Source organism: Tribolium madens, unplaced genomic scaffold, assembly GCF_015345945.1.
Source record: "Tribolium madens isolate multiple individuals breed KSU strain unplaced genomic scaffold, Tmad_KSU_1.1 Scaffold_19;HRSCAF=116;Tcas5.2_LG9, whole genome shotgun sequence".
Lineage (NCBI taxonomy): Eukaryota > Metazoa > Arthropoda > Insecta > Coleoptera > Tenebrionidae > Tribolium > Tribolium madens.
In genome coordinates this window covers 2,829,765-2,854,968 of record NW_025400983.1, presented here as the reverse complement: position 1 = coordinate 2,854,968, position 25,204 = coordinate 2,829,765, and the positions used below count along the sequence as shown (strand labels likewise).

At 34.1% G+C, this 25,204-nt stretch overlaps 4 protein-coding genes across 6 annotated transcripts in view; 3 read left to right on the top strand and 1 right to left on the bottom strand.

Annotated features, from left to right (window-relative positions):
* The window catches only part of LOC123015705 (dedicator of cytokinesis protein 3), a 32,843-nt gene extending 20,019 nt beyond the window's left edge, over positions 1-12,824 (top strand). The window contains exons 6-20 of one of the 3 annotated variants that reach the window (XM_044415585.1): positions 1,214-1,483; positions 1,533-2,518; positions 2,563-2,853; positions 2,899-3,293; positions 5,191-5,208; positions 5,266-5,428; positions 5,476-5,913; positions 6,035-6,176; positions 6,244-6,410; positions 7,699-8,052; positions 8,104-8,255; positions 8,305-8,437; positions 8,507-8,876; positions 11,997-12,137; positions 12,195-12,824. In XM_044415585.1, coding sequence (XP_044271520.1) covers positions 1,214-1,483; positions 1,533-2,518; positions 2,563-2,853; positions 2,899-3,293; positions 5,191-5,208; positions 5,266-5,428; positions 5,476-5,913; positions 6,035-6,176; positions 6,244-6,410; positions 7,699-8,052; positions 8,104-8,255; positions 8,305-8,437; positions 8,507-8,876; positions 11,997-12,137; positions 12,195-12,370 — 4,196 coding nt within the window. In that variant the 3' untranslated portion in view covers positions 12,371-12,824. Of the gene's footprint in view, positions 1-1,213; positions 1,484-1,532; positions 2,519-2,562; positions 2,854-2,898; positions 3,294-5,190; positions 5,209-5,265; positions 5,429-5,475; positions 5,914-6,034; positions 6,177-6,243; positions 6,411-7,698; positions 8,053-8,103; positions 8,256-8,304; positions 8,438-8,506; positions 8,877-11,996 lie in introns of all 3 variants that reach the window. The other 2 variants (XM_044415583.1, XM_044415584.1) reach the window with 2 other exon arrangements.
* Positions 12,825-15,297: 2,473 nt separating this feature from the next.
* On the bottom strand, positions 15,298-16,685 carry LOC123012216 (transcription initiation factor IIA subunit 1). The gene has a single exon (XM_044410099.1). The coding sequence runs from the start codon at positions 16,474-16,476 to the stop codon at positions 15,547-15,549; it is 930 nt and encodes a 309-aa protein (XP_044266034.1). The 5' UTR covers positions 16,477-16,685; the 3' UTR covers positions 15,298-15,546.
* Positions 16,686-19,514: 2,829 nt separating this feature from the next.
* On the top strand, positions 19,515-23,679 carry LOC123015834 (uncharacterized protein PF11_0207-like). The gene is made up of 4 exons (XM_044415844.1): positions 19,515-19,870; positions 19,917-20,608; positions 20,654-20,905; positions 23,454-23,679. The coding sequence occupies exons 1-4, from the start codon at positions 19,765-19,767 to the stop codon at positions 23,649-23,651; spliced, it is 1,248 nt and encodes a 415-aa protein (XP_044271779.1). The 5' UTR covers positions 19,515-19,764; the 3' UTR covers positions 23,652-23,679.
* An 8-nt stretch (positions 23,680-23,687) lies between these two features.
* Positions 23,688-25,204, top strand: part of LOC123015833 (equilibrative nucleoside transporter 1-like) — a 4,180-nt gene continuing 2,663 nt past the window's right edge. Inside the window, exons 1-3 of the mRNA XM_044415841.1 lie at positions 23,688-23,950; positions 23,995-24,247; positions 24,295-24,345. Of these exons, the coding sequence (XP_044271776.1) occupies positions 23,831-23,950; positions 23,995-24,247; positions 24,295-24,345 (424 nt within the window). The 5' untranslated portion in view covers positions 23,688-23,830. The remainder of the gene's footprint in view (positions 23,951-23,994; positions 24,248-24,294; positions 24,346-25,204) is intronic.

The window sequence follows — 25,204 nt, the reverse complement described above, 5'->3', positions numbered from 1 at the left end:
TTTTTTTAAGTTTGAAGAAAAGTAACAAACTGCTTAAAGATTTTTATGAATTGCCACATTTTTTGGAAGTTTAATCTTGGAAATAAATATGTGGCACGAAAAAATTAGTAGTGTTTTTGTGAAATTGGAAATTCTTGATTAGAGGTTTCGAAATTTTCGGGATTTTAAAGAATCTTTGAAATTCTAAATATTTACCTTTTTTAACGATTTAAGGTGAAATTTTCAAGATCATTAGCAAATTACAAATAATTACTTAAATAATCTGAAGTCTAGAACCAACCTACTAAGTTTTTTAAGTTTAAAAAAACGCAGTGCCAAAACGTTAGAATCGTTATTTATAACAATTGTTAGAAATTTTTGAATTTTAAATTTTGGGAAACGTAAGGATGCTGATGAGAATTTTAGAAATATACTCAGAATCATGAGAAATATGAAAACTTGAGAAATAGAAAAATTCTTATTATAAAAGTTAGGATTTCTGGGAATTTTAAAACCTTAAAAATTTGAAATTATATAGATTCTAAGAAACCGTAGGAATCTAATGATCTTAAAAAAGGGTTTTTGAATTTCTAGAAGCATTTAATCTCGATTACACAAAATTTTAATCTCGGGATTTATAATGTTTGGAATCCTAACATTTTTGGAATTAAGAATTCTAAAAATTAAAGCTTTAATTGAGATTTATGAGAAGTTGCAACAAAGCTAGAAATCCTCAAAAATGTTGAGAAATTTGAGAAGAGTAATAAAATTTAAAAAATCTTGATCCAAACATCATTTTAGTAAACAGTCAGAGATATTAAAATCTTGATAACCTAAAAAGTACAATAAACCCAATTATTAGAAAAAATTGAAACAACCCTAAAAACACTTCAATACTTTAATCTTTGGCTTTTACACAATCGTAATGATCTCAGAAAAATTCTCAGGAATTGTATTATCAATCAACGAGAAAGATACCAATATTGATAATTTATCAAAAAATAATGTAATAATCTAGCAATTCTAGGGATAGGAAAAGCTTAACAAACTAAAGAGCAATGAATCTTAATACTAATTTATTTATTTTTTTTAATCCAGAACCTAGAAACTGCAATATTTAATTTTGAAATTCCAAGGCTTCAAAAACCTCTTAAACCGTACAAATTAATAATCTTTATTTTTTGTGAATCTTTGCGAATTTTTCGAATCTTGTCACTTAACCAAAAACTTTTAGCCCGCGAAAAAAACGACAAAAAACTCTTCGGCTTCTCCTTCATCCGTCTCATGGACAAAGACGGTGCCGCCGTCCAAGACGGCCAACATGAACTCTACATTTACAAATGCGAAGATCCTCAAAAACTCGAAAATTGCGGCTATTTATCCCTCCCCGCCTTCAGCAAAGACCTCGAAGGCAACCACGACAGTGTTGGTCAATTCTCCCGCAGCCACAAAGAAGTAGTCTTCGTTCGCACCCTTCTGTGCTCCACCAAACTCACCCAAAACGGTACCAAAACCCTCTCTTTATGACCCTAACCCAATTTTGGTACTTTTAGTGGACCTTTTAGCACTGTTAAGGTGGAAATCCCACCCGGAAAAGATCCAAGACTCTTTACAAAAAGTCTTGCGACTGGGAGATGAGGAACTCATCAAGTTCCTCCAGGATGTTTTAGACGCTTTGTTCGCCCTTTTTTCAACAGAAGACGGGAATAGTACCGCTTATAGTGGTCTAGTTTTCCACGTTTTGGTGTCAATTTTCAACCTTTTGGATGGTTCCAAGTACCAACACTTTAAACCAGTTTTGGATGCTTATATTAAGGACCATTTCGCGGCCGCCCTTGTCTACAAAGGGCTCCTCACAAGTGTGCAACACTGCGCTGATTGGGTTCTCTCCTTCGAGAAGCAGGAACCAATCCAAAAGTGCTACAAGAGTCTTGAATACATCTTCAAATTGATCATTCAAAGTCGGCTTTTGTTTTCACGCGCCACTTGTGGGCAATACGAAGATAGCTTCCGACGGGACTTATACAGTGTTTTTTCTTCTCTCAATAAAATGTTGACTGTGAATGATCTTCATATAATCAACACTCAAGTGGCACTTTTATTATCGATTAGTGCGGTTTACGAGCAATTGATCGAAGTTTTGCCCACTATTGAAGTGACAAAGTTGGCTGCGACCCTCCTGGACGCCATCCCCAAGGACTTACCGGTGCTCCTAGTCCAGGCGAAGTTGTCCTGTATCAAAAACCTCGTCACGAGCAAATTATTCCAAGATGATGAGTCTAGAAATATTTTACTAGCAAATGCTTGCAAGCATTTGCGTGTGCAATTGCACCGCCGCGAAGAACTCAAACTCTGCACCGACATTTTGGGCGAAATCCTCGCCTTCCTCTTCAAACAACGAAGACAGTTTGAAGGCCAAAAAATCAACAATTGCATCCACCACGATGTTGAAACACTCTGTATCAACATTTTGGATATTTTAGTCCAGGCGGTGTTGACCACAATTGATTTCAAGGATGTCAAAGACGGGAAAATTTTGGTAAGACGAAGCCCCACCATTTGGACTTCTCATTGAGTTTCTAGGGCTGTCTTGTGGCTTGTTTGATCGGGATTCTGCAACTCTTGGACGAATATCACTACAAACGGCTTTGGGAAGTCCTAATGGCCCCCAACTCGGACCGGAAGCCCCTCAAAGACTTCCTCCTGCGAATTTTCCTAGTTTTCCGCAACTTGGTCCGTCTGGAAGTCTTCCCCCCTGATTGGCTTGTCATGAAAATGGTGGTGAACAACGTCATGTTGAAGTCGCTCCAGGAGTTAGCCCAACCTCTCGCTTTCAAGTTTTTGGACTCCCGGAGCGGGTATTTCGACAAGGAGGTAAAGTAGTGAGTAGGAAGTCCAAATTTTAGGCGCGAATTCCAGTTATGGACCGACTATTTCAACCTCGCTGTCGACTACTTGACCCAGAAGCCGCTCCAATTGGAGCACTTCTCCGAAGTGAAACGCGAGAAGATTATCGAGAAATATGGGGATATGAGGGTCTTGATGGGCTTCCAGATTTTGTCCATGTGGTCGCAATTGGGCGAATGCAAACTACACTTTATTCCCTCCATGGTGGGGCCGTTCCTGAAAGTAACTCTAGTTCCTGAAATCGAGCTGAGGAAAGCCACCTTGCACATTTTCTTCGATATGATGGAGTGCGAGCAACGGGCCCGAGGAAATTTCCGACAAGTAGAGAGCGAACTTATCGACAAGTTGGATATTCTCATTTCGGAAAATAAGGGCGATGATGAGTACCGCAGACTCTTCAATACGATGTAAGTTTTTTATTTCTAGCCCAGTCAAATTAGACAAAAATAGGGCGATCGGTGGAAAAAAATCCTAGAGAGTTGGAATTTTTTTAAACGGTTTCTTTACACTTGGGTAGACATATATCAAAAGTCCCCGAGGGTGGGGGCCGAGCTCGAAGAGAGGTGCCTTTTTTTGGTTTTTTGCTTATATCTCGGAAACTATCACTCCAATCGGTTTTTGCCTGCTTATCATAATTAAAGCCTACAAAATTTCATACAAAAATGGTCCTCTGTATTTTTGTTGTAGGACTAACCATAAGCGAGTTATAGGGCTGACAAAACACATTATTTAAAAAAATGTGCATCTTCGTCTTCAACTTAAACATTGAAAACCAAATTACAGTCTTGTTCAGTACAATATTAATAAATAGATGATTTGAATAAAGCTTACAGTAAATTGAATGTATTGGATAAATATTAAATGTTGATTTTCATAAAGTGTCGTCTCAGTGCACTTCTGCACTCTCAAAATTCGAAATTTCATGTTTCTAATTTTGTTTTAAAGCGTTAAACTTTATTTTATTTCGTTAAAATTTGAAAAGTGCACTTCTACACTTTCTATGATATTTTCTAAATTTTATGTTTTTATATCCCTTTAAATGTGAATACCGTTTTATTCACTTAAAAACTAATTTTCGAAAAATCTGATTTTAGTGCCCCTTTACACCTCTAAAAAATTTTATGTTTATATCTTTGTTTAAACATTTACACCCCATTTAACCCCCTTTACAGATTGATTCTCTCTTTCATCCAAAAATTTTTTTTAATCTCCGTTTACACATACTGGGTGAATATAAAGTATGGAACCAAGCGGTTTTTTTTAAATCATTTGTCTTCAGAAAATAATAATTAATATAAATTAACGTAATATAAAAAATGAGATCGTATTTTGAGAACAAAATTTTGTCTTGTTTTTGAGTTATGCGATTTTTTAGCCAAAATTGCAATTTATGAAAAAAAAAATTTTTTAATTAAATAATATGAAGTAGATAGTTGTAATCCTTAGATCATAACCTTTATGAGAATAATGTTTTATAATGGGTTGCTATTTAAAAAAATAAAATTTTTTGTAGAACTCAAATACAAAAGAAAATTTCGAAAAAATTTATTCTTGATAAAACATCATATCTTTAAAGTACTTTATCGTACATCAATTAGTTTTCCAAAAAATTAATAGTTTAAGCAAAAAACGTTTGGTTCCATACTTTTTATTCACCTGGTATAAATACTTATCATAAACTAATAAAATGTGTTTCAAAGGATTTTTAATGCAATTTTATGTAGACTCTAAACTTGGAAAGCCTACGACAAAAATGAATAGGACCATTTTTGTAGGAAATTTTGGTGCAGAAATAGACTTCTGCAGAAAATTCTGCAAAAATTACATAAACGATGAGTTTGTATTTATAGACCCTCGTGACTCCCCCTTCCTTTAATGAAGTATTGGACCCAGTAAATTCAATTTACTGTCAATTTTTTTTCAAATTACAAGACTAATTCTGTTTTAAATACGGATAAAGCACATTTTTTTAAATTATGTTTTTGTCAGCCCTATAACTCGCTTATGGTTAGTCCTACAACAAAAATGCAAAGGATCGTTTTTGTAGGAAATTTTGTAAGCTTTAATTTTGATAAGAAGATAAAAACCTATAGGAGTGATAGTTTCCGAGGTATAAGCAAAAAAACAAAAAAAGACATTTTTAACCCCCTCCCTCTCTTCGAGCTGCCCCCCACCTTCGAGGACTTTTGATATATATCTACCCAAGTATAAAGAAAGCGTTTAAAAAAAATTCCAACTCTCTAGGATTTTTTTTCCACCGATTTGTTTAACTTTGAAACAATAATTTTCTGTTATTGCGGCAAGGGAGCATTTGAGCGCAGTGTAAGATTCAAATTTCGCGCACTTTGTGACGTAACACTCACGTGATTATCATTACAGCCTGCTAGATCGCGTCCAATCCGAGGATTTGGCGTGGAAGGAAAGCGGTGCTGCTTTTATAAGTTCCATCACGCGGCTTCTGGAACGCCTTCTAGATTACCGGAGTGTTATAGAAGGCGATGAAAACCGTGATAAGCGCATGTCGTGCACTTTCAATCTTTTGGTACGTCACACAAGTCAATGTCACTCTCTACTTTACCGACATTTCAGAATTTCTACAAAAACGAGTTCAATCGCAAAGAAATGTATCTCCGCTACATTTACAAGCTTCACGATCTTCATTTGTCTGCGGAAAACTACACTGAGGCTGCTTTTACGATGAAACTATATGCTGATCAGCTGACTTGGAGTAGTACCACACTGGTGGTAGATAATCGTTTTCCGAATTTTACCGAATGTCAAGTCAAGGAGAAGTTGTACAGACAGATTATCAATTATTTTGATAAGGGGAAGTGTTGGGAGAAGGGGATTCCCCTGTTGAAGGAGCTGGCAACACTGTACGAAACCCAGTTTTTCGATTATAAAGCACTGAGTGATATTCTTAAATACCAAGCGAAATTTTACGATAATATTTTGACACAGCTCCGTCCAGAACCGGAATATTTCAGGGTGGGCTTCTATGGGCTTAGTTTTCCGCTGTTTGTGAGGGTAAGTCACGAACCGGACCGCAGACTAAACACTTTTCACCCAATTAAACTGTTTTCTTTCGTATTTTGACAGTTTTGACAGAATATCGCGGACCGCAGACTGAACATTTTTATGTTTTCAGAATAAACAGTTTGTATATAGGGGGTTAGAATACGAACGCATCGGTGCCTTTACTCAAAGACTTCAAACGGAATTTCCATCAGCTCAGATACTTATGAAGAACACGCCACCTGACGACTCCATTGTCAACTCAGAGGGGCAATGTATCCTTTACGCCATTTTGATTGTTGGGGCGCCATTTTGTTTAAAATTTTTCCTTAATAGTGACAGTTATACAAATTTGTAACGTGAAACCGATCCCTGAACCGAATCCAATCACTTTAGCGACTGACATACCCGAGAAAATTTCACGGTTTTACCACTACAACGACGTGAAAAGGTTCCAGTGTGACCGTCCTGTACATAAAGGAATTATAGATAAGGAGAATGAGATTAAGGTAAAGTGGGTTTTAGACACTTATGACGCCATTTTGTTGTATGTTCTATACTTTTTTATATTAATGTGCGTCAAGTAGGTTGTGGAAGTGTGGAAATGCATCTTTAGTTTAAAGGCCAATTCACACAAAAAGTGTCATTAATGTCATTCAAATTCAAAAAAAATCTTTATGTTTGCTACTATATGTTAATTACGTACTTAATTTTAATTATTTTTTGATACCTGGGGTACACATTTATTTGAAAAAATTATTTTTGGGGAAGATTGAGGTTAGGATTGATTGAATTTTTTTATGGAAGCCTTTAGAGATGGGAACATCAAAAAATAAATATCGATGTTCTGTGACATCGATGATCGAATAAGAAATTATCGATGTAATATACAGGGTGCGCTAGAAATCGCGCCCCAGAGAAAAATGCCATATAAGGTGAGATACCAGGAACATGGAAAAAATGTTAAAAAAATTTTATCTAAAAAATTTCGAAGTTATGAGGGTTTAAAGTTTGCACTTTGACTCTATTTATTTCTGTTGGAAAAATAATTTTCCAAGTTTTTTTGCTATAGACTATTAAAAGAGGAAACAAGGAAGCTGTATCCTAAATTGTAACTCTGTTCATTGTTATTTGTGGCTTTTATTAACAAAATTTTTCTCCCTTTACTAAATAATTGAAAAAAAACATATAGATCATCAGTATCCTTAAATAGATATAAAAAATGTCAAATGTCAAAATTTTTTGACAGATAGAATTTTTTAAACATTTTTTTCATGTTCCTGGTATCTTATCTTACTTGAAAATTTTCTCTGGGACGCGAGTTCGGGCGCAGCCCTGTATATCGCCTCAAAACATCGATACTTAAAAAAATCGATGTTTTTTATTGAAAAAAAGTCATTTACCAATTTTTTTAATAATAAATTTTTGGAACATAAAAAAATACAAATATAAACATATTTCTTACAATTCTTGCATAAAACATAAACAAATACAAACTACAAACACAAAACTTAACCACCTACATCACTTCATCATCGAATTTAAATTTTATGAATGAAATTTTAAAATAAAAAAAAATTAAAGATAATTTAAAATAATTAGCTAAACCAATTTCGATGTATCGAAGTAAAAAACATCGATATTTAAAAAAATACTTACACATTTTTAAATCGATGTTTGAAAAACATCGATACTTTTTGCCCATCTCTAGTTGCCATGATCCGTTTCAACGCCTACTTCGAAGCATATTAATATGAAAACGAGCATATCTAACCTCACTTTTTCGAACTTTGGTAGACTTTATGGATCGAGCGCATGACTCTGGAGGTGGAGAGCCCCCTTCCGGGGATTTTGCGCTGGTTTGAGGTGATAAATCGTCACACTGACGAAATCCCACCTGTCAAATATGCGTGTGAGACAATGCAATCGGTTGAGCTTGAATTGAGACAACTAATAACGACTTATACGATCGAACCGAAGAGGAACTTAAATCCCTTGACGATGAGATTACAAGGGATTATCGATGCGAACGTCCAGGGTGGGATTAGTAAATACCAACAAGCTTTCTTCACTCAAGAATTTGCAAAACTTTGTCCCGAACACATGACTTATGTTTACACCCTCAAAAACTTGATTCTAGATGCCATGCAAGTAAGTGTTAGTGTTTTTTGAGCCGGACCGCAGACTGAACGTTTTTTTGAGGTGATTGAGGAAGGGTTAGAGTTACACGGGAGGTTAGCACCGGCCGGGGTTGTCCCCCTCCACCACCGGTTACTGGAGCGTTTTGCACAGTTGAAAGAGAGTTTAGGTGCTTTGAGTAAAATCAAAAGACAAATCCCTGATAGTATTGTTAAGTATGTCGGTGGTTTAGTGTCGGCCATTTTCAAATATGGCGGTTTTTAGTACCCCCCTCCCCCCATTACCGATCGAGAAAAGACTGATGGTGGTCGAGAACGGAAACCACCGAACCGGAAACTACGATTACTTAGCCGAGCACCGAACCCTGGAAAGCGACGACATCTACACCAAACCTATGGTATCTACCTATAGTTTTAGCTTGCATGCCGCGGCCATTTTGCGGAAGTGACGCCATTTTTTCCGGTAGGAAAACGAACGGCCACTTCGTGAAAATCTAACACTGCCGATGGCGACGACAGCGCCACCTATACCTCAACGCGAACTCAGACCCAGATCTCAGGGATTCACCAATAATTTTAGCGAGGCACAGACGCCAACTAGATTGGATTACAACACGTCGAGTTTACCGTTGATGAAGACACGAAATTCGGACTCTTACGACATACCACTGCCCCCGAAGCCCACCCATTCGAGGGAGCGGTCCCTCACGAAGCCCCCTTCGCCGAGGCTCTTGAGGCATGCCTCCATGACCCCCACGGATGGGTTGTCGCCTTTGAGGAACTCCTGGTCGGACTCGGGGGTCGAGGAGGCGCCCCCGCTGCCGCCACGGTCGCACAGTAAGTGGGTTTGTCAAAGCGGACCGCAGACTAAACAGTCTATTTGTGTTTTTTGACCGGAAACAATACATTTTTGGTTTTTGTTTCAATTTTGAAAGCTGAAGCGGACCGAAGACTAAACAATTCTAGTTCTTAAATGTCAGTAACACATTTCAAAATCAGTTTTTTATGTTTTTCAACCAGAAACAAAACATTTTTAAAGTTGAGGTGGACCGAAGACTAGATATTTCAAAGTCCACAAAATGTCAGTACGACGCTTCAAAATCAGTTTTTTGTGTTTAATAACTGAAAACTATACATTTTTGTTTTTTATTTCAATTTGAAGATAGAAGTGGACCGCAGACTAAACAGTTCGAAATCTATAAAATGTCAGGGCGACGCTTCGAAATCAGTTTTTTTGCGGTTTTTGACAGTTAATTTTTTTTTTCAATTTTGAAAGTTGAAGCGGACCGCAGACTGAACATCCTGAATACCTTTCTCTTTAGGGCTGCAGGCTAAACAGTTTAAAGTTAAAGTTAAAAATGTCAGTAAGGCACTTTAAAATCAGTTTTTTTTGTGTTTTATGAACGAAAACAGTACATTTTTGTTTTTTTTTTCAATTTTTAAAGATAAAGGGGACCGCAGACTAAACAGTTCAAAATTCACAAAATGTTAGTATGACGTTTAAAAAGCAGTTTTTATGTGTTTAATAACCGAAAACTATACATTTTTGTTTTTGTTTCTGCAGACCGCAGACTAAACAGTTCAAAGTTCATAAAAATGTCAGTAACACACTTCAAAATTTGTTTTTTATGTTTTTTTGAACCAGAAACAATACATTTTTAAAGTTGTGGCGGACCGCAGACTAAACATTTCAAGCTCATAAAATGTCAGTACGACACTTTTGAATCAGTTTTTTTGTGTTTATTGACTGGAAACTATACATTTTTGTTTTTTGTTTCAATTTTGAAAGTTGAAACGGACCGCGGACTAAACAGTTCATGAAATGTCAGTAAGACAGTAAGTTTTTTTGACTGGCAAAAATAGGTACATTATTTTGATCTTTGTTTTATAGTTGAAGCGGATCGCAGGCTAAACAGTTCAAAATTAACAAAACGTCAGTAATTGCGACGTTTCAAAATCAGTTTTTTGGGTTTTTTGACCGGAACCAGTACATTTTTGTGTATTTTTTAGTTTTGAAAATTGAAACGGACCGCAGACAAATCAGTGCCAAATACATAAAATGTCAGTAAGACGGCTCAAAAAACAGTTTTTGTGTTTTTTAACTGTAGTGGATTTTTTTTTTCAATTTTGAAAGTTGATGTGGACCACAGACTGAATACCCTGATTACTTTTCAGCACCTTAGGACTGTAGACTAAACAGTTCAAAGTTTATAAAATGTCAGTAAGACGCTTCAAAATCAGTTTTTTTGTGTTTATTGGCCGGAAACTATACATTTCTGTTTCAATTTTGAATGTTAAAGCGGACCGCAGATTAAACAGTTCAAAATTTATAAAATGTCAGTAAGACAGTAAGTTTTTTGATCGGCAACAAGACATTATTTTTGCTAAACTATACATTTTTGCCTTTTGTTTCAATTTTGAAAGTTGAAACGGACCGCAGACTTAACAGTTAAAAGTTCATAAAAATGTCAGTAAGGCGGTTTAAAATTAGTTTTTTTTTGTTTTTTTTATGACCGGAAATAGTATATTTTTTTATTTCAATTTTTAAAGATAAAGCGAACCGCAGATTAAACAGTTCAAAATTTATAAAATGTCAGTACGACACTTAAAAATCAGCTGGTTTTTGTTTTTTTCTTGACCGGAATCAGTACATTTTTGCGTTTTCTTTCAATTTTGAAAATTAAAACGGACTGCAGACTAAACTTTGTAAAATACATAAAATGTCAGTGAGACGTTAAAACACAGTTTTTTGTGTTTTTTACTGTAAACTTTGGATTTTTGTTTCTGTTTTCAATTTTGGGAGTTGAAGCGGACCGCAGACTGAACACCCTGATTACTTTTTTAGCGCCTTAAGACCTCAGACTAAACAGTTTATAGTTCATAAAAATGTCAGTAAAGCGCTTTAAAATAAGTTTTCTTTTGTGTTTTATGACCAGAAATGACATTTTTGTTTTTTATTTCAATTTTTAAAGATAAAGTGGACTGCAGACTAAACAGTTCAAAGTTTATAAAATGTCAGTAAGACGCTTCAAAATCAGTCTTTGTATTTTTTGACCGGAAACAGTACATTCTTAAATTTTTGTTCAATTTTGAAAGTTGTAACGGACCGCAGACTAAACATTTCAAAGTTCATAAAATTTCAGTACGACGCTTCAAAAGCTTTTTTGTGTTTATTGACCGGAAAGAATATATTTTCGTTTTTTGTTTCAATTTTGAAAATTAAAGCGGACCACGAACTAAACGGTTCAAAGTTCATGAAATGTCAGTAAGACAGTAAGTTTTTTGACCGGCAACAATACACTATTTTTGCCTTTCGTTTTATAGTTGAAGCGGACCGCAGACTAAAGAGTTCAAAATTTATAAACTGTCAGTACGACCCTTCAAAATCAGGAAACAGTACTTTTCAGCATTTTTTTCAATTTTGAAAGTTAAAGCGGATCGCAGACTAATCCATTCAGTTCATAAAATGTCAGTAAGACGGTCAGTTTTTTGAATTTTTTAGCTGTAGACAGTGGATTTTTGCTTTTTTTTTCAGTTCTGAAAATTGAAGCGGACTGCAAGACCGTAGACTAAACAATTCAAAGTTCATTAAATGTCAGTAAGACGCTAAAAAATCGTTTTTGTTGTATTTTTGACCGGACACAGTATCTTTGTTTTTTATTTAAATTTTTAAAAATAAAACGGACCGCAGACTGAACAGTTCAAAGTTTATAAAATGTCAGTAAGACGCTTCAAAATCAGTCTTTTTGTATTTTTGACCGGAAACAGTACATTTTTACAATTTTTTTCAATTTTGAAAGTTGAAGCGGACCGCAGACTAAACAATTCAAAGTTCATAAAGTGTCAGTAAACCGAGTCAAAATCAGTTTTTTGTCCGAAAACAGTACATTTTCTTCTTTTGTTTCACTGTTGAAAGTTGAACCGGACCGCAGACTGAACGCCGTGCTTGTGTTTTAGCACCGGACAAGCGCCTAGCCTTGGGCGAGACGCCCCCAAACATCCCCAAACGCGGCCAGAAGAAGTCCAGCTCATTGGTGGGCCCCGAAGGCTTCGCCCCCGCCGACTGCGAGTTGACGCCCGACAGTTTGCGCGATTCGGGTATAAGCATGTCGGAGAATTCGAATTTGAATAATTTGAACAACACTTGTTATGAAGATTTCGATTTGAAGGGCCACCAACAGGAGATGAACATCAGTGGTAGTCCGTTCGAGGAGAGCCCCAAGTTGGAGAATCCGCCCCCGATTCCCCCCAAATCCAGTGTGAGCTTGAATTCGAGTCTGGAGGTGGAGGGAGCCACCCCCGAGAGCGACAAGGAGAAAACCCCTTCGTAATTTCAATGTTGTGATTGTAAACGTAGTCAGGGCAGTTGTGAGAGCAGTATTAGAGTCCCCAGTTTTTATTTATTCATTCCAGGAGAAATATGTCACTTGTTTCGAGTATTTTAATCGATAGGTGTTAGGTTTTAGTGTCTCATTGTGTCATTTTCTTGTGCCAAAGTAGGCCGTTATATCAAGCAGGTTCATGGACCAATCGGAACTAATGGACCGATTCACTCACTCATCATCCACATCGAAATTTTTTACATAATGGTGCTAATTTTTTTATCTATTCTACGTATCATATATCCGTTCAATTGGTTGTATTTGTCATTTTAACCATCGGACTAGTCATAAAAATGATATTTATAATTATATTTTATATCTACATATAAAGTATTGTATTTTCCCATTCATAACGATCATCTAGTTTAGAATTACTGTAGCTGAAATAAAGCGGAAAATAGCACTATTGTGTTTCATTTTTCAAACAATTGAATCCCATTTCCGGTTCAAATAAGGTCAACTATGTAGAAAGGGTCTAAGTAGGTATTGATTCAAGTCGACTGAATTTTTAATCGTCGGAGGGAAAGTTTTATTGATGAGAGGTGATGCATTAATAAGTGGTCTAATCGAGCTAAATGTAAAAATAAACAAACAATCCTTGAATTGTAAAATTATTGAATTTCGAGACAATTTTCAATTTTTTAGAAACCGGACCGCAGACTAAACATTTCAAATCTTAGTAGTAAAAAACAGACACTGATTCACATTTTATATGACGCAAGCATTTGTTTTTCATAGAATGTGGTAACTTGATGCGTAAAAACTTGTTTATAAAATTGTTTCTTAGTTTCCATTTTACGAAATAAACAGTACTTCAGTATGTGGAAAATCTATTTTTTTTAATTTCAAAATGGCGGACCGTAGTTAAACTTGCACTGTATAGTGATTTTTTGTATTTGTCATGACACTGGTATTAATTTTTTACAATTTTCTTTCTGAGATTTCAGAAACCGAACCGCAGACTGAACGCTCTTCAGTCAATTTTTTATACCGGGTGCGTCAGAACTTGATCCCCAGATAAAAATGCCATGTAACGTAAGATACTAGAAACATGGAAAAAAATGTACTTATAAAAATTTCGAAGTTATGAGAGTTTATTTAAATTTTGCACTTTGACACTATTTATTTCAGTTGCAAAAATAAATTTACAAGTTGTTTTGCCACAGACTATTAGAAGAAGAATAATATAAAAAAAGATCATTAGTATCATAAAATAGGCATAAAAAATGTCAAATGTCAAAAAATTAATGTCAAAATTTTTTCATAGATAGAATTTTTTAAACATTTTTTCCATGTCCCTGGTATCTTATCTTACTTGACATTTTTCTCTGGGGCGCGAGTTCTGACACACCCTGTATAGTTTGCAACACAATTTTTTTATTAAGACAGGCTGTAGAGTAAAAATATTTTTTTATTTCAGTGGTGAAAAACACTAACGAATTTTTTACAATTTTCTTCTGAAACTGCAAAAACCGGATTAAATGCTTTTCAATTTGCTTATATTTTTCTGTCTTCTGGTGTAACATCTAAAAATTGTTGTTTAATAAGTAAAAAAAATATCGGTATATGGTTTTTTTATTACTTACAACACAATTTTTTGAACTTTTTTCTAAAGGCGGACTAAACATTTAATTAATGGTGTCAATAGTAAAAACAGTCACGTAGAAACCACTGTGATTCACATTTTATTTTTTATACTTAGTATATGGTGACAAATTTTTTGCAATTTTCTTTCTGAGACTGCAGAAACCGGACCGCAGACTGAACGCCTTTCAGTCAGTTTTTTATATGTATCTTTTTGTGTTTAGGATAAACAGCTTAAAAAAACTGTTATTTTATAAGTCATAATATTAAAATATATAGATTTTAGTAACTTACAATACGATTTTTTGAAATTTTCGATAAAGGCGGACCGCAGACTAAACATCCTTCACTATATTTTTTACTGTGAGAAACAAGGGTTGTGTAACTTTAAAAAATTGTTGTTTAATAAGTAATAAAAAATGTGTATAGTTTTTTCGTAACTTACAATACGATTTTTTGAATTTTTTTATAAAAGCGGACCGCAGACTAAACATTGTGTTAATGTCATTAGCAAAACAATCACGTAGAAACCATTGATTCAAATTAGATTTTTTTTATGGAATATGGTGACTAATTTTTTGCATTTTTTTACTGAGACTGCAGAAACCGGACCGCAGACTAAACGCTTTTCAGTCATTCTTTATGTATCTATATTTAGGATAAACAAAAGGTGGTGTAGCTTGAAAATTTGTTTTCATGAGTAATTAAAAATATAGTTTTTTTCGTCAACACAATATTTTGTTAATAATGTCAGTAGTAAAAACAATCACGTAGAAACCACTGATTCACATTTTATTTTTTTAGCAAATATGTGACCAATTTTTTGCAGTTTTGCAGAAACCGGACTGCAGACTGAACGCCCTTTAGCCAAGGGCAGGTGTAACTTAAAAAAAAAAATGTTATTTCATAAGTAATATAAAAATAAATAGTTTGTCATATCTTACAAGACAATTTTTTGAAATGTTTTTATAAAGGCGGACCGCAGACTAAACATTTTTCAAATCGCTGTAGTAAAAAATAATCACGTGGAGATACTGTGATTCATATCTTATGATATTGAGACAGGCATTTGTTTTAGAATATGGTAACTTACAATAGATTTTTTGACATTTTTGATAAAAGATAAACATATTAATTTCTAAATAATAATAATCACGTAGAACACTAATGACGCAAGCATTTGTTTTCCATCAAATATGGTGGGTACCCAAGTTTTTGCAATTTTCCCTCCCACATTGCATAAACCGGACCGCAGACTGAACACTTTTCAGTCTATGTTTACGAGACAAGGGTAACTTCAAAAATAGTTTTATTCACAAACGGCTATCGATAATTGATAATACATAGTAAAAATTTCGATTAATCTAAACGCCTATGATTAGTTACATTTATAATGGATAACACAAATCTACAATTCAGGCTATTCTCCCACTTACATAAAAAAATTCAATAACTTAAGTCGGACCCGGGGGCTCCGTAGTATAAGTGACGTGTTTTGCGTGCAAGTGACTTAAAAAATAAACAACTTTTTCACAAAAAAATTACCATTCCGCATCACCATTAGCCTTTTGGAAGACATAATCTTGTCCACTCAAGTTCATAATCCCATCTTTCAAATAAAATTTCCACTTATTCCTATTCCTTATGATTTTATCATATTGACAAACGACAATGTTATCAGTATCGAATAAATCAGTTGGGTCATCATCAGTGACATCATCTTCGGAGTTGAGGGGCTCTTCCTCGCCCCCTTCCTCCTCCATCTCCTGGTCCTCCTCGTCCTTCTCATCGTCGATATCGTCGTCGTCATTATCGTCATCCGACCCGTCCTCATCGTCGTCGGAGGTGTCCACCGGGCCGTCCACCTGGGGCACCTTCTTCTTGGGCAAAACAAACTCGATTTCGATCTGTTCCTCCTCGTCGTGGTTCCCGTCCGTCTGGGCGATATTCCTGTTGACAATCGTGACGATCTGCTGCTGTTGGCTGTTGAAGACGGCGTTGACGTGCTGTTGGAGCACCGAGGAGGCGATGTTGGCCGGGAGGTTCATCATCCCGGTGATGATCTGCCCCGTGAGGACCTTCTGCAGCTGGTTGCCCTGCAGCGCCGTCGCGGGGACCTGGATGGTGAGTATCCGGGGGCCCTGGTCGCTGCCGGGCTGCGCCGGGAGCGTGATCTGGATGGGGACCATCTTCGTCTCGGGGAGCTGTCCCACGGGGGCCGCCGCCGCCGGCTGCACGTGCTGCTTGGGGAAGCCGTTCGTGGCGCCCATCTCCGCCTTCTTCGCCTTCTCCTCCTCGGTCTGCACCGCCTTGCTGGCCTTGAGTTTCGTCTCCCAGGTCTGCTTCAGCTCCTGGAGGACCTGCTCGTCGACGCCGTCCTCGAGGAAGATCTCGCGGACGCCGCTGATCACGTCGTCGATCACCTCCTGGTAGATGCGGAGCACCGAAGTCTTGCACAGGGAGTTCGACATGGCCGGGGGCTCACACACTTAAAATGTTGAGAAAGCGATTATGAATGGCTGAGGGGAGCGGAAGTGGACGATAATCGCATCTTCTAGAGCACATATGCACTTTTGAGGTTAGGGAAATCAGATGGCCGACATTTTGATGGAAAATGAAGGCGAGGAAAATTTTTAGGTAAGGACAGGACGCGATCGAATCAGGGGCGCATGCGCCAAATCAGTTTTTATCATCTTATCACAAAAAAAATATCACTGAAACAAGAAATAATGAAACTGATTGCAATGTTGATTAGGCAATGGTGTTTTTGTTAACACAGTCATAAAACTTAACGATTCGATAAAAAAAATGTTTAAAAAATATGGTGTTTTAATGGTTGCCTGAACATCAAAATGGCAAAATTTCAGACAAAAAATAATAAAAATAGAGTTTCACTTTTACATTAGTGTAAGAAATAAATTTTTATCTGTTAAAATGTATCAGTACCACAATCACAAATCTAATAAAAAATATTAAAAAATATGTTGTATTTTTGGTTGCTTGCACATTAAAGAGTCGTTTAAGCAATTTTACTTTACAAAAATTGAGATACACATAATAAAATAAGGCGTCACTCTTACATAAAATTTAATTAAAAATTATTAGAAAAAATGTACTTAGCAAAATTATAAAACACTAAAAAATAAAAAAAACTTGGTGTATTACTGGTCGCCTGAAAAACAAAATGGCAGGATTTAAACTATCACAATTTTGAAAATTTTTACTATTTGAACGACTTATAGACTTATAACCCTGTTACAAGTGTAATTAATTAAGTGTGTTGTGTTGAGGAAACGAAAGAGAAGGTTGCCGAGGCGACAATGGGGGCTCAAGGAGATGGGACCAAACGACAGGGTAAATTCTGTATCGATATTAGGAGAAACTTGTGCTTTGTGTGTTGTTTTCATCATAATAATCATGATTGTTGTTAATTTGCCACGAGTTCTGTTCAGTTGCAAATGGATAATTCGTGTGATAAAAGATATAGATTTCGGTTTTTTTGTGTAACGCGAGATGAAAAGTTAAACTTCGGTTGCTTTTCGTGATCCATTCTAATGTTTGCTGGCATTTTGCTCTAAGATTTATAGTTGCGTAATAGTTTTTAAGTTATAGACGTATTTAAATTTTTGATATTTTTGACTTTTATCACAAATTTTCTCGATAACTATTTATCGTAGAGCACTGATCTTTTTTCTATATGATAGAAAATTAAATTCTCTTTCCAACGGTACCAAATAWAAGAGGATATTACCAATAAGTCCGGAGTTWTTGGCAATAGAKTGCRCCGGGTTCCAAAAATCGACCAAAATCCCGACAAAAATCAAAAAAAAATTTAACCTTAAAATTCTTCCATATAACGTTTTTAACATTTCTAGAGGTCTTAAAGACTCAAAAAAGTGCATAAAACGTTATTGGGTCAAGTTTAAAAAAATACGAATTTTTTGAGTTTTTCAAGGTGAGCGGTAGTAAAATCGTAAAAATAGTCAATTTACTAAAAGTCGTTGAAATATAGTTTTCTAGACGTAAAATTACGCGCTGAACACGATGCAACAAGTTAAAATACTCTACGATGCATAGTTTTTGAGATATTGAATTATAAAGTTAAGAATAAGGCTAGAAATATCCGATTTTGACCAAAAAATCAAAATTTTTTTATTCTTATGAAAAACTAGCACTATATGTAAAATTAACCGTAGAACACGCCTGTACAAATCGTTTTGATCTAGGACTCATAGTTTTTGAGATAATAACTTTTTTTGATCTCCCAGTTATAAAGTCAGACACTGATTATATAAGTTTAACTTTTTTTTTTTTTTCCACTTTTTACGATGAAGCTTTGAGACCCTGATAATTTTATTTAGAATGAAAATTAACACTTACTGGCAGTTTTTGGTCGAGCCAAAATTTCATAAATTTTGCAATTTTTAAAACCTTAAGAGTTATTTTAAGATTATAATATTAATTGACAAGATTGAGAAAAATCACGGAATTCAAATAATAAACAGTCGACCCCCAAAAAAAATTTGTCTGATATAAATTAATTCATAATCTCTGTTTTTAGTCTACCAAAAAATTTCAAATTATGGATTTTTTTTCTTTATTCATAACCCTACTATATGAGTTAAAACAAATTGCATTCTATAAAAAACATTTTAGGGGTGGGTTTTTCAAACTAAAAATAACCCTATCGTGTAACCCCTCATACATCTCAGCTAAAAGCATAGATTTTAAAAATATAAAATGAGGTAGGTATTTTAATCTTCCTAAGCGAGATACAAAAATGACTATCGCCAAAATCAAATTTGACCAAGCCATTCGATAGAACTTTTTATTGCGCATCTTTTTTTGACATAGTTAATTTTTACGTGCGATGCATACTTTTCGAGATATTGATGTTCAAAGTACATATAGCGATTTAAATTTGCGCGCTTCATTGCAATTTGTTAAGGTTGGCAATAGTCGGCATACAAACACACACGATTGTATTTGTAGTTGCATAAGTTCTGAGAGTTTTGAAATGAAAATCAACAAAAAATTGTTTTTTAATCTTGGTAGTAATTTGTCCAAAATGTCCCAAAAACAAGCAGTAAAGTTTTATTTTTATGCACACATTTAATATTGCTAACACAGTTATTAAATTCTAAAGAATAAAAAATCTTAATTTTTTTTGTATTACTGGTTGCTTGAATATGCAAATGACTATTTGAACAATATTTTACAAAAGTAAAGCGTTACGTTTACATAAAGTTTAATTTCTATTTGTTAAAATAAAAAATGTAGTTAGCAGAATCATAGAACTATAAAAGAATAAATAAAAAACTAAAAAAATATGTTGTATTACTGGATGCTTGCACACAAAATGGCGGATTGCACCATTTTATTTTATAAAATTTGGAATAAAAATAATAAAAAATACTAGTGTAGAAATTTTTTTTTTCAATTTTTTTCAAACAGATGCATAACGAATCTAAATTTTTTCAAAATAAAAATTACTACATTTTTTCGATTTTCACAACTTGGGGAGCCAACATTCACAATTTCTCTTTTTCATAATGTTACAAATTTACAAAATATCAGCTATATTTTATTTCAGATTTTTCAGTAATGATTTTTTTTTTGTTTTCTAAAACATCAAGCATGTTGAAGTCTCCTGTCACACTAAATCGCATTTATTGAAACTTTTGTTGTTTTTGTCAGACATGTGTTTGCAAATTCCGCCCCAAATATTTTTTTCTTGAGTAAAAAATGAAAAATTAGCAATGCGTGTGAACTGGAAACCCCTTTTGAGTCTCGGGTGCGTGTTTTGGGGCTTCATTTACCTCACCGACTTGCTGGGGGACTCGACATGGAAGCGCTGCTCCCACTGTAAGCCCTGGCGGTGTCTTGTCCCAAAATTGTCCCCTTTTTCCAGCTTTCGAGGACATCCTCAACGGCCAATTCCGGGAACTCAGCAAAAAACACCGAAGCAATTTCGAAACTCCTGAAACTGCGACAAAACTAAACTGGCCGATTTTGCTCTGGAACGTCTGCGCCTTTTTGTGCTCTTTGGTGTTTTGCTCAGTGGTCAAGTCGATGTCTTGGGTGGTGTGGCGAGTGTTCAAAATCTACAACGTTTTCAGGAATCGCCAAGTGTTGACGAATCGCCTGAAAGTGGCTGAAAGCGAGTCGAGTCCTGAGCCGCTGAAGGAGCAAATCAAGCGCGAAATGGAGGAGTTGGAGAAGGAGAAGAAGGAGTTGTCCCAACAGCTGGTGTTGGCCCAGAAGGAGAATCTAAGTGCAAGACAACAGATCGAGGAGTACAAATTGGAGACTTTCATGATGAAGGAGAAGTTGGCCCGAACTGCGAGCACGCTGAAAGAAAACCTGAAATACAAGGACTACGCCAGCGCCAACCAAGAAGTAATTTCGCGAAAAGCGCACAATTTGGAGCTGCATTTGAAGGAAATCAGCCGGGATAGGGACCTCCTCAGGAGCAAATTGGCCACTCTTGAGAAAAACTACTCGAAACTCGAGGAAAAACTAAAATTGTATGAGAAACAAGACAGTGAAAGCAACCTCGAGCAACTACCAGAGAAGGATGTTGCGAGTAAACCACTCACTGAAGTCAGTTCTCGTTTCAGTGGTTTCAGTTCTAATCGATTTTTTCAGCAATCGGAGATTTCTACTTCTGATCCTCCCGCTGATATCTGTAATTTTCAAAAGAAAATTATGGAGTTGCAAAAAAGTATTGGGACTTTTGAACCGACCAAAGTCGAGTTTGAGGCCAATAGTAAAATTTCAGTGGATTTGGACGAGTCGAGTCTTGACACCTCCAAGGAGAACGACTGCGAGGTGTTGCACCAGAAAAAGGCCGATCTTAATGTCGTCAAGCAGAATATTTTGAACTACAATGCATACAAGGTAGAAAAATTAAAAAAAAAATTGGCCTGACTGAGGATCGAACCTCAGATTTTCGAGTTAGTCGTTTGCCAAAATTTGATTTTGTCAAAAACTTGACTGTTTGTTTGTAATAGAACACTCTGTATGTTTAATTTGTAGCACTGCGAGTGAACTTTTTTATACAGGGTGAGTCAAGTAAGGTATATGGGTGTATTTTTTTTCCTTATTATATTTGTATTGTTGTAAAATTTGCATTAACTGAAATAATTGACAAATGTTTTAATGTTCCAGGACCGTATTTAACTTATTGTTGTTAATAGCAAACTACACATGTATTTTACATTATGAAATTTGAAAGAAAAAAATAATAATAGAATATGATAAAAACATATGAGTTACATTCCAGAAACGAAAACCATCTTTTGAAATTTAATGTTTAGTTGACACTTTGTATAACAAAGGTCATTAAAAATTGCATCAAACAATAGAGCGGAATGTCTATTAAAGAAAAAAAAGTTTGAATTCGGTATTGAGAAAAAATATTGAAAAGTTTTTCAATTTTCGTTATTATACCAGGTGAATGAAAAGTATGGAACCAAACGTTTTTTGCTTAAACAATTTCTTTTTTGGAAAAACTATTTGATTTTTTTCAGAGATATAAAAAAAAGTTGATCCGGATGAAGGACCTTATTTACGAAAGTTTTTCATACATTTTTGATAAAAAAAAAACACTGATCTAAAGTTTTACCACTTCTAGTTATCACTCTGTATAGCAAAGGCGCATTAAAATTATATGAAACGATGTAGCAAAGACTTCTTTACCAATATTCCAAACCTTATTTTTCCTATTGTTAATAATAAAAATATTATTAAAAGCATATTTTTTTTAATCTTGGAATAAATATGACAATTTTTGACAAATTACTTTTTTTAAATTTCGGAGGTGCGTTTTACAGTTTCTTCTCTTCGTTATTTTTTCTTATTTTCTTTTTGTTTTTGTTTTATTAATTTTTCTTTGCCTTTTAAAAAATATGAAATAATGAAAACTTTTGGTAAGTAATTATTTTTGACATTTAACTTTTAACACTTTTTTCCGACTTTAAAGCACATATTTTAAAAATTTTACCAAAAATTAATTTTTAGTAATTTGGCAACGCCGATACCAAATGTAAAAACAAAATTTGTTTTTATAGCATTTAAACAATAGTGCGAAATTTTTATTAAAGAAAAAAAGAGTTTGAATTCAGTATTGTTAAGAAAAATTATTGAAAAGTTTTACAACGTTAATTTTCATTATTATACCAGGTGAATAAAAAGTATGGAACCAAACGTTTTTTGCTTTTTTGGAAAAACTATTTGATGAATGAAAAACTACTATAAAAATGTGATCTTTTATCACGAATAAATTTTTTGAAATTTTATTCTGTTTTTGAGTTTTACAAAATTTTTAATTTTTTTAAATGGCAACCCACTATAAAACCATTTTTATCATGGAGGTTATGGTCAAAAAATTACAACTATCTTCTTTATATTTAAATAAAAAAATTACATAAATTGCAATTTTGACAAAAAATTGCATAACTCAAAAACAAAACAAAATTTCGTTTTCAAAATATGATCACATTTTTTATATTACTTTAATTTATATTAATTATTATTTTCTGGAGACATATGATTAAAAAAAACGCTTGGTTCCATATTTTATATTCACCCTGTATATTTATTATTATTATTTTTCAAAATTATTGCTTTTACAATTTTTTATTTTTGTTATTTGTTTTATTTTTTTTAGAGATATAAAGAAAAAAAATTGATACGGATGAAGGACCTTATTTATGAAAGTTTTTCATACATTTTTGATAAAAAAATACTGATCTAAAGTTTTACCACTTCTAATTATCACCCTGTAGAGCAAAAGCCAATATACAATACTCCAAACTTGATTTTTTCTGTTGTTAATAATAAAAATATTATTCAAAACACAATTTTTTTAGATTTTGGAATAAATATCACAATTTTTGAGAAATTACATTTTTTTAATTGCAGAGGTGCGTCTGTCTGTCTCTTCTCTTCGTTATTTTTTCCTACATTTTCTTTGTTTTTGTTTTATTAATTTTTCTTTGCCGTTTAAAAATATGAAATAAGAAAACTTTTGGCAATTATTTTTGACATTTAACTTCTAGCACCAACGCAGGTACCAAATGTAAAAACAAAAATTGGTGTAAAGCACCAAAAAAAAACGTTGTAAAAAACAAAATTGATATTTGAAAAAAGTAGCACATACAGGGTGAACAAAAGAAATGGAACCAATCGTTTTTTTAAATCTCTTTTTGTCTCCAGAAAAATAATAATTGTGTTTTGAGAATGAAACTTTGGTTGTGGCATGCAATTTTGTTTTTCAAAATAGCAACATATTTTTTTCGATTAAAATTCTTTGCAAAAAAAGTATTAAAAAAAATAAAAAAAATTTCGTTTTTTTTCGTGAAGTAATTGGTTTATGCAAAAAATACTCACACGATTTGTAAAAAATTGATAAATAAAAACATTGAAACAAAAATATGTATTTTAGGCCCAAATGCTGCGTCCGAAGATGAAGCTCTCCAACATCAAAGAGCGCCTATACTCCCCCACCGACACCACGGGGTCCTCCTCGGACGACAACAGTGGCCCCCAGAGGATCATCAGCAGCACCGTCGAGTTCCAAAATTTCCTCAAGACCTTGAGCGCCAATAGCAGTAATTTTAATTTTAATAAAACATGTTTCTGAGACTCAAATAAACATCACTTGGAGTAGTTTTGGGTGTTTGATTCGATAAAACTCGTTGAGTGTGTTATCTAGTTGATTCATTCTCTTGGAAAAGGCACATTTACGCATACGGGCGATAATGCTTCGAAAAAGTGATCATTTAAGTGAGTGTTGAGGGCGGAAAGTTTCTATTTTCAGTCATGGACAAGTCGGACGATTGTGGGCCCCCCAAAGACAACTCCATCCTGATTTATGTCTTGTTTTACTCGTTTGGGGTTGTGACAGTGGTGCCGGCGAACTTCTTCACAACTGCGACCGATGTAAGTTAATTAATTAATTGATTAATTAATTAATGTAATTCTAGTACTGGATGTTCAAATTCCGCGATCCTGACAGCAATATCAGTTATAATAGTGATAACAGGACCGGCCTCCAGGCCGAATTCACGTCAGATTATATAATTTGTTCAAATGTGAGCAATGTCTTATTTATAATACTGACAATCCGGGTTTTACGGAAATATTTAAGTTTGCTGTATAGGATTCTGGGGGGGCTCCTGGGGCTCATTTTCATGTTTGTCCTGACCTGTGTTTTCGTCCGGATTGACACCGACCCGTGTAAGGCCCCGATTTAGTCCAATTGAATTATTTTGGTTGCATTTTAGGGCAAAGGGATTTTTTCGTCTTAACTCTAATCACCGGATTTGGCCTCAGCGGTAATAAAAAAATTGCAAAAAAATTATTCACAACCGTATACAATTACAACTACCAGATTTTATTCAATTTTAATAAAAAAAAAAAATTAAATGAAAAACAAAATTGCATGACTCAACAAACCAAAATTTCATTCTCAAAACACAATCAGATTTTAGAGCAGTTTAAATTTTGTCAATTATTATTTCTGGTGACAAAAAATTATTAAAAAACGATTGGTTCCATACTTTTTGGTAACCCTGTATGTAGTTGTGTTACTGTTTTTGAAAAATCATTTTTGTTTTTTTTTTTGGTCTTGTTAAATGTTTTAAAAGCAAATTTTATTTGTACATTTGTTGGCGACCTTGAAAAACTATTGGAAATTTTTGGTAAAATTTTTAAAATATGTGCTTTATAGTCGGAAAAGGTGTCAAAATAATTACCAAAAGTTTTTTTATTTATGTTTTTTAGACGGCGAAAAAAAATTAATAAAACAATAACAAAGAAAAATTAAGAAAAAATAACTAGAAGCGGTGAAACTTTAGATCAGTATTTTTCGATTAAAAATATAAAAAAATCTTTTGTAAATAAAGTAAAATAATTAATAATTAAATTATTACGGTTTGGTTTTTCATACGGATCAATTTTTTTTTACAACTCTTAAAAAAACAGAAAATCAATAAAAAAAACTAAAAAGGAAAAAATAGTGTTAAAAAATTGTAAAAGAACAATTTTGAAAAATAACAGTAATAATGAAAATTAACATTGTAAACCTTTTCATTATGCTTCATGCCGATCCAAAATTAGACAAAATTTTGCAAAATTTTAAAAATACATAATATATGCTTTGAATTTTTTTTTTAATAAAGAAGATTTTGCTCT

What these genes read in the sequence shown, in the direction of transcription:
- LOC123012216 (XM_044410099.1), bottom strand. Translation starts at nt 16,476, where the DNA reads ATGTCGAACTCCCTGTGCAAGACTTCGGTGCTCCGCATCTACCAGGAG.
- LOC123015834 (XM_044415844.1), top strand. Translation starts at nt 19,765, where the DNA reads ATGCGTGTGAACTGGAAACCCCTTTTGAGTCTCGGGTGCGTGTTTTGG. An exon ending in ATGGAAGCGCTGCTCCCACT is followed by an intron (nt 19,871 to 19,916) that starts GTAAGCCCTGGC and finishes CCCTTTTTCCAG; the next exon opens with CTTTCGAGGACATCCTCAAC. An exon ending in CGAGTAAACCACTCACTGAA is followed by an intron (nt 20,609 to 20,653) that starts GTCAGTTCTCGT and finishes CGATTTTTTCAG; the next exon opens with CAATCGGAGATTTCTACTTC.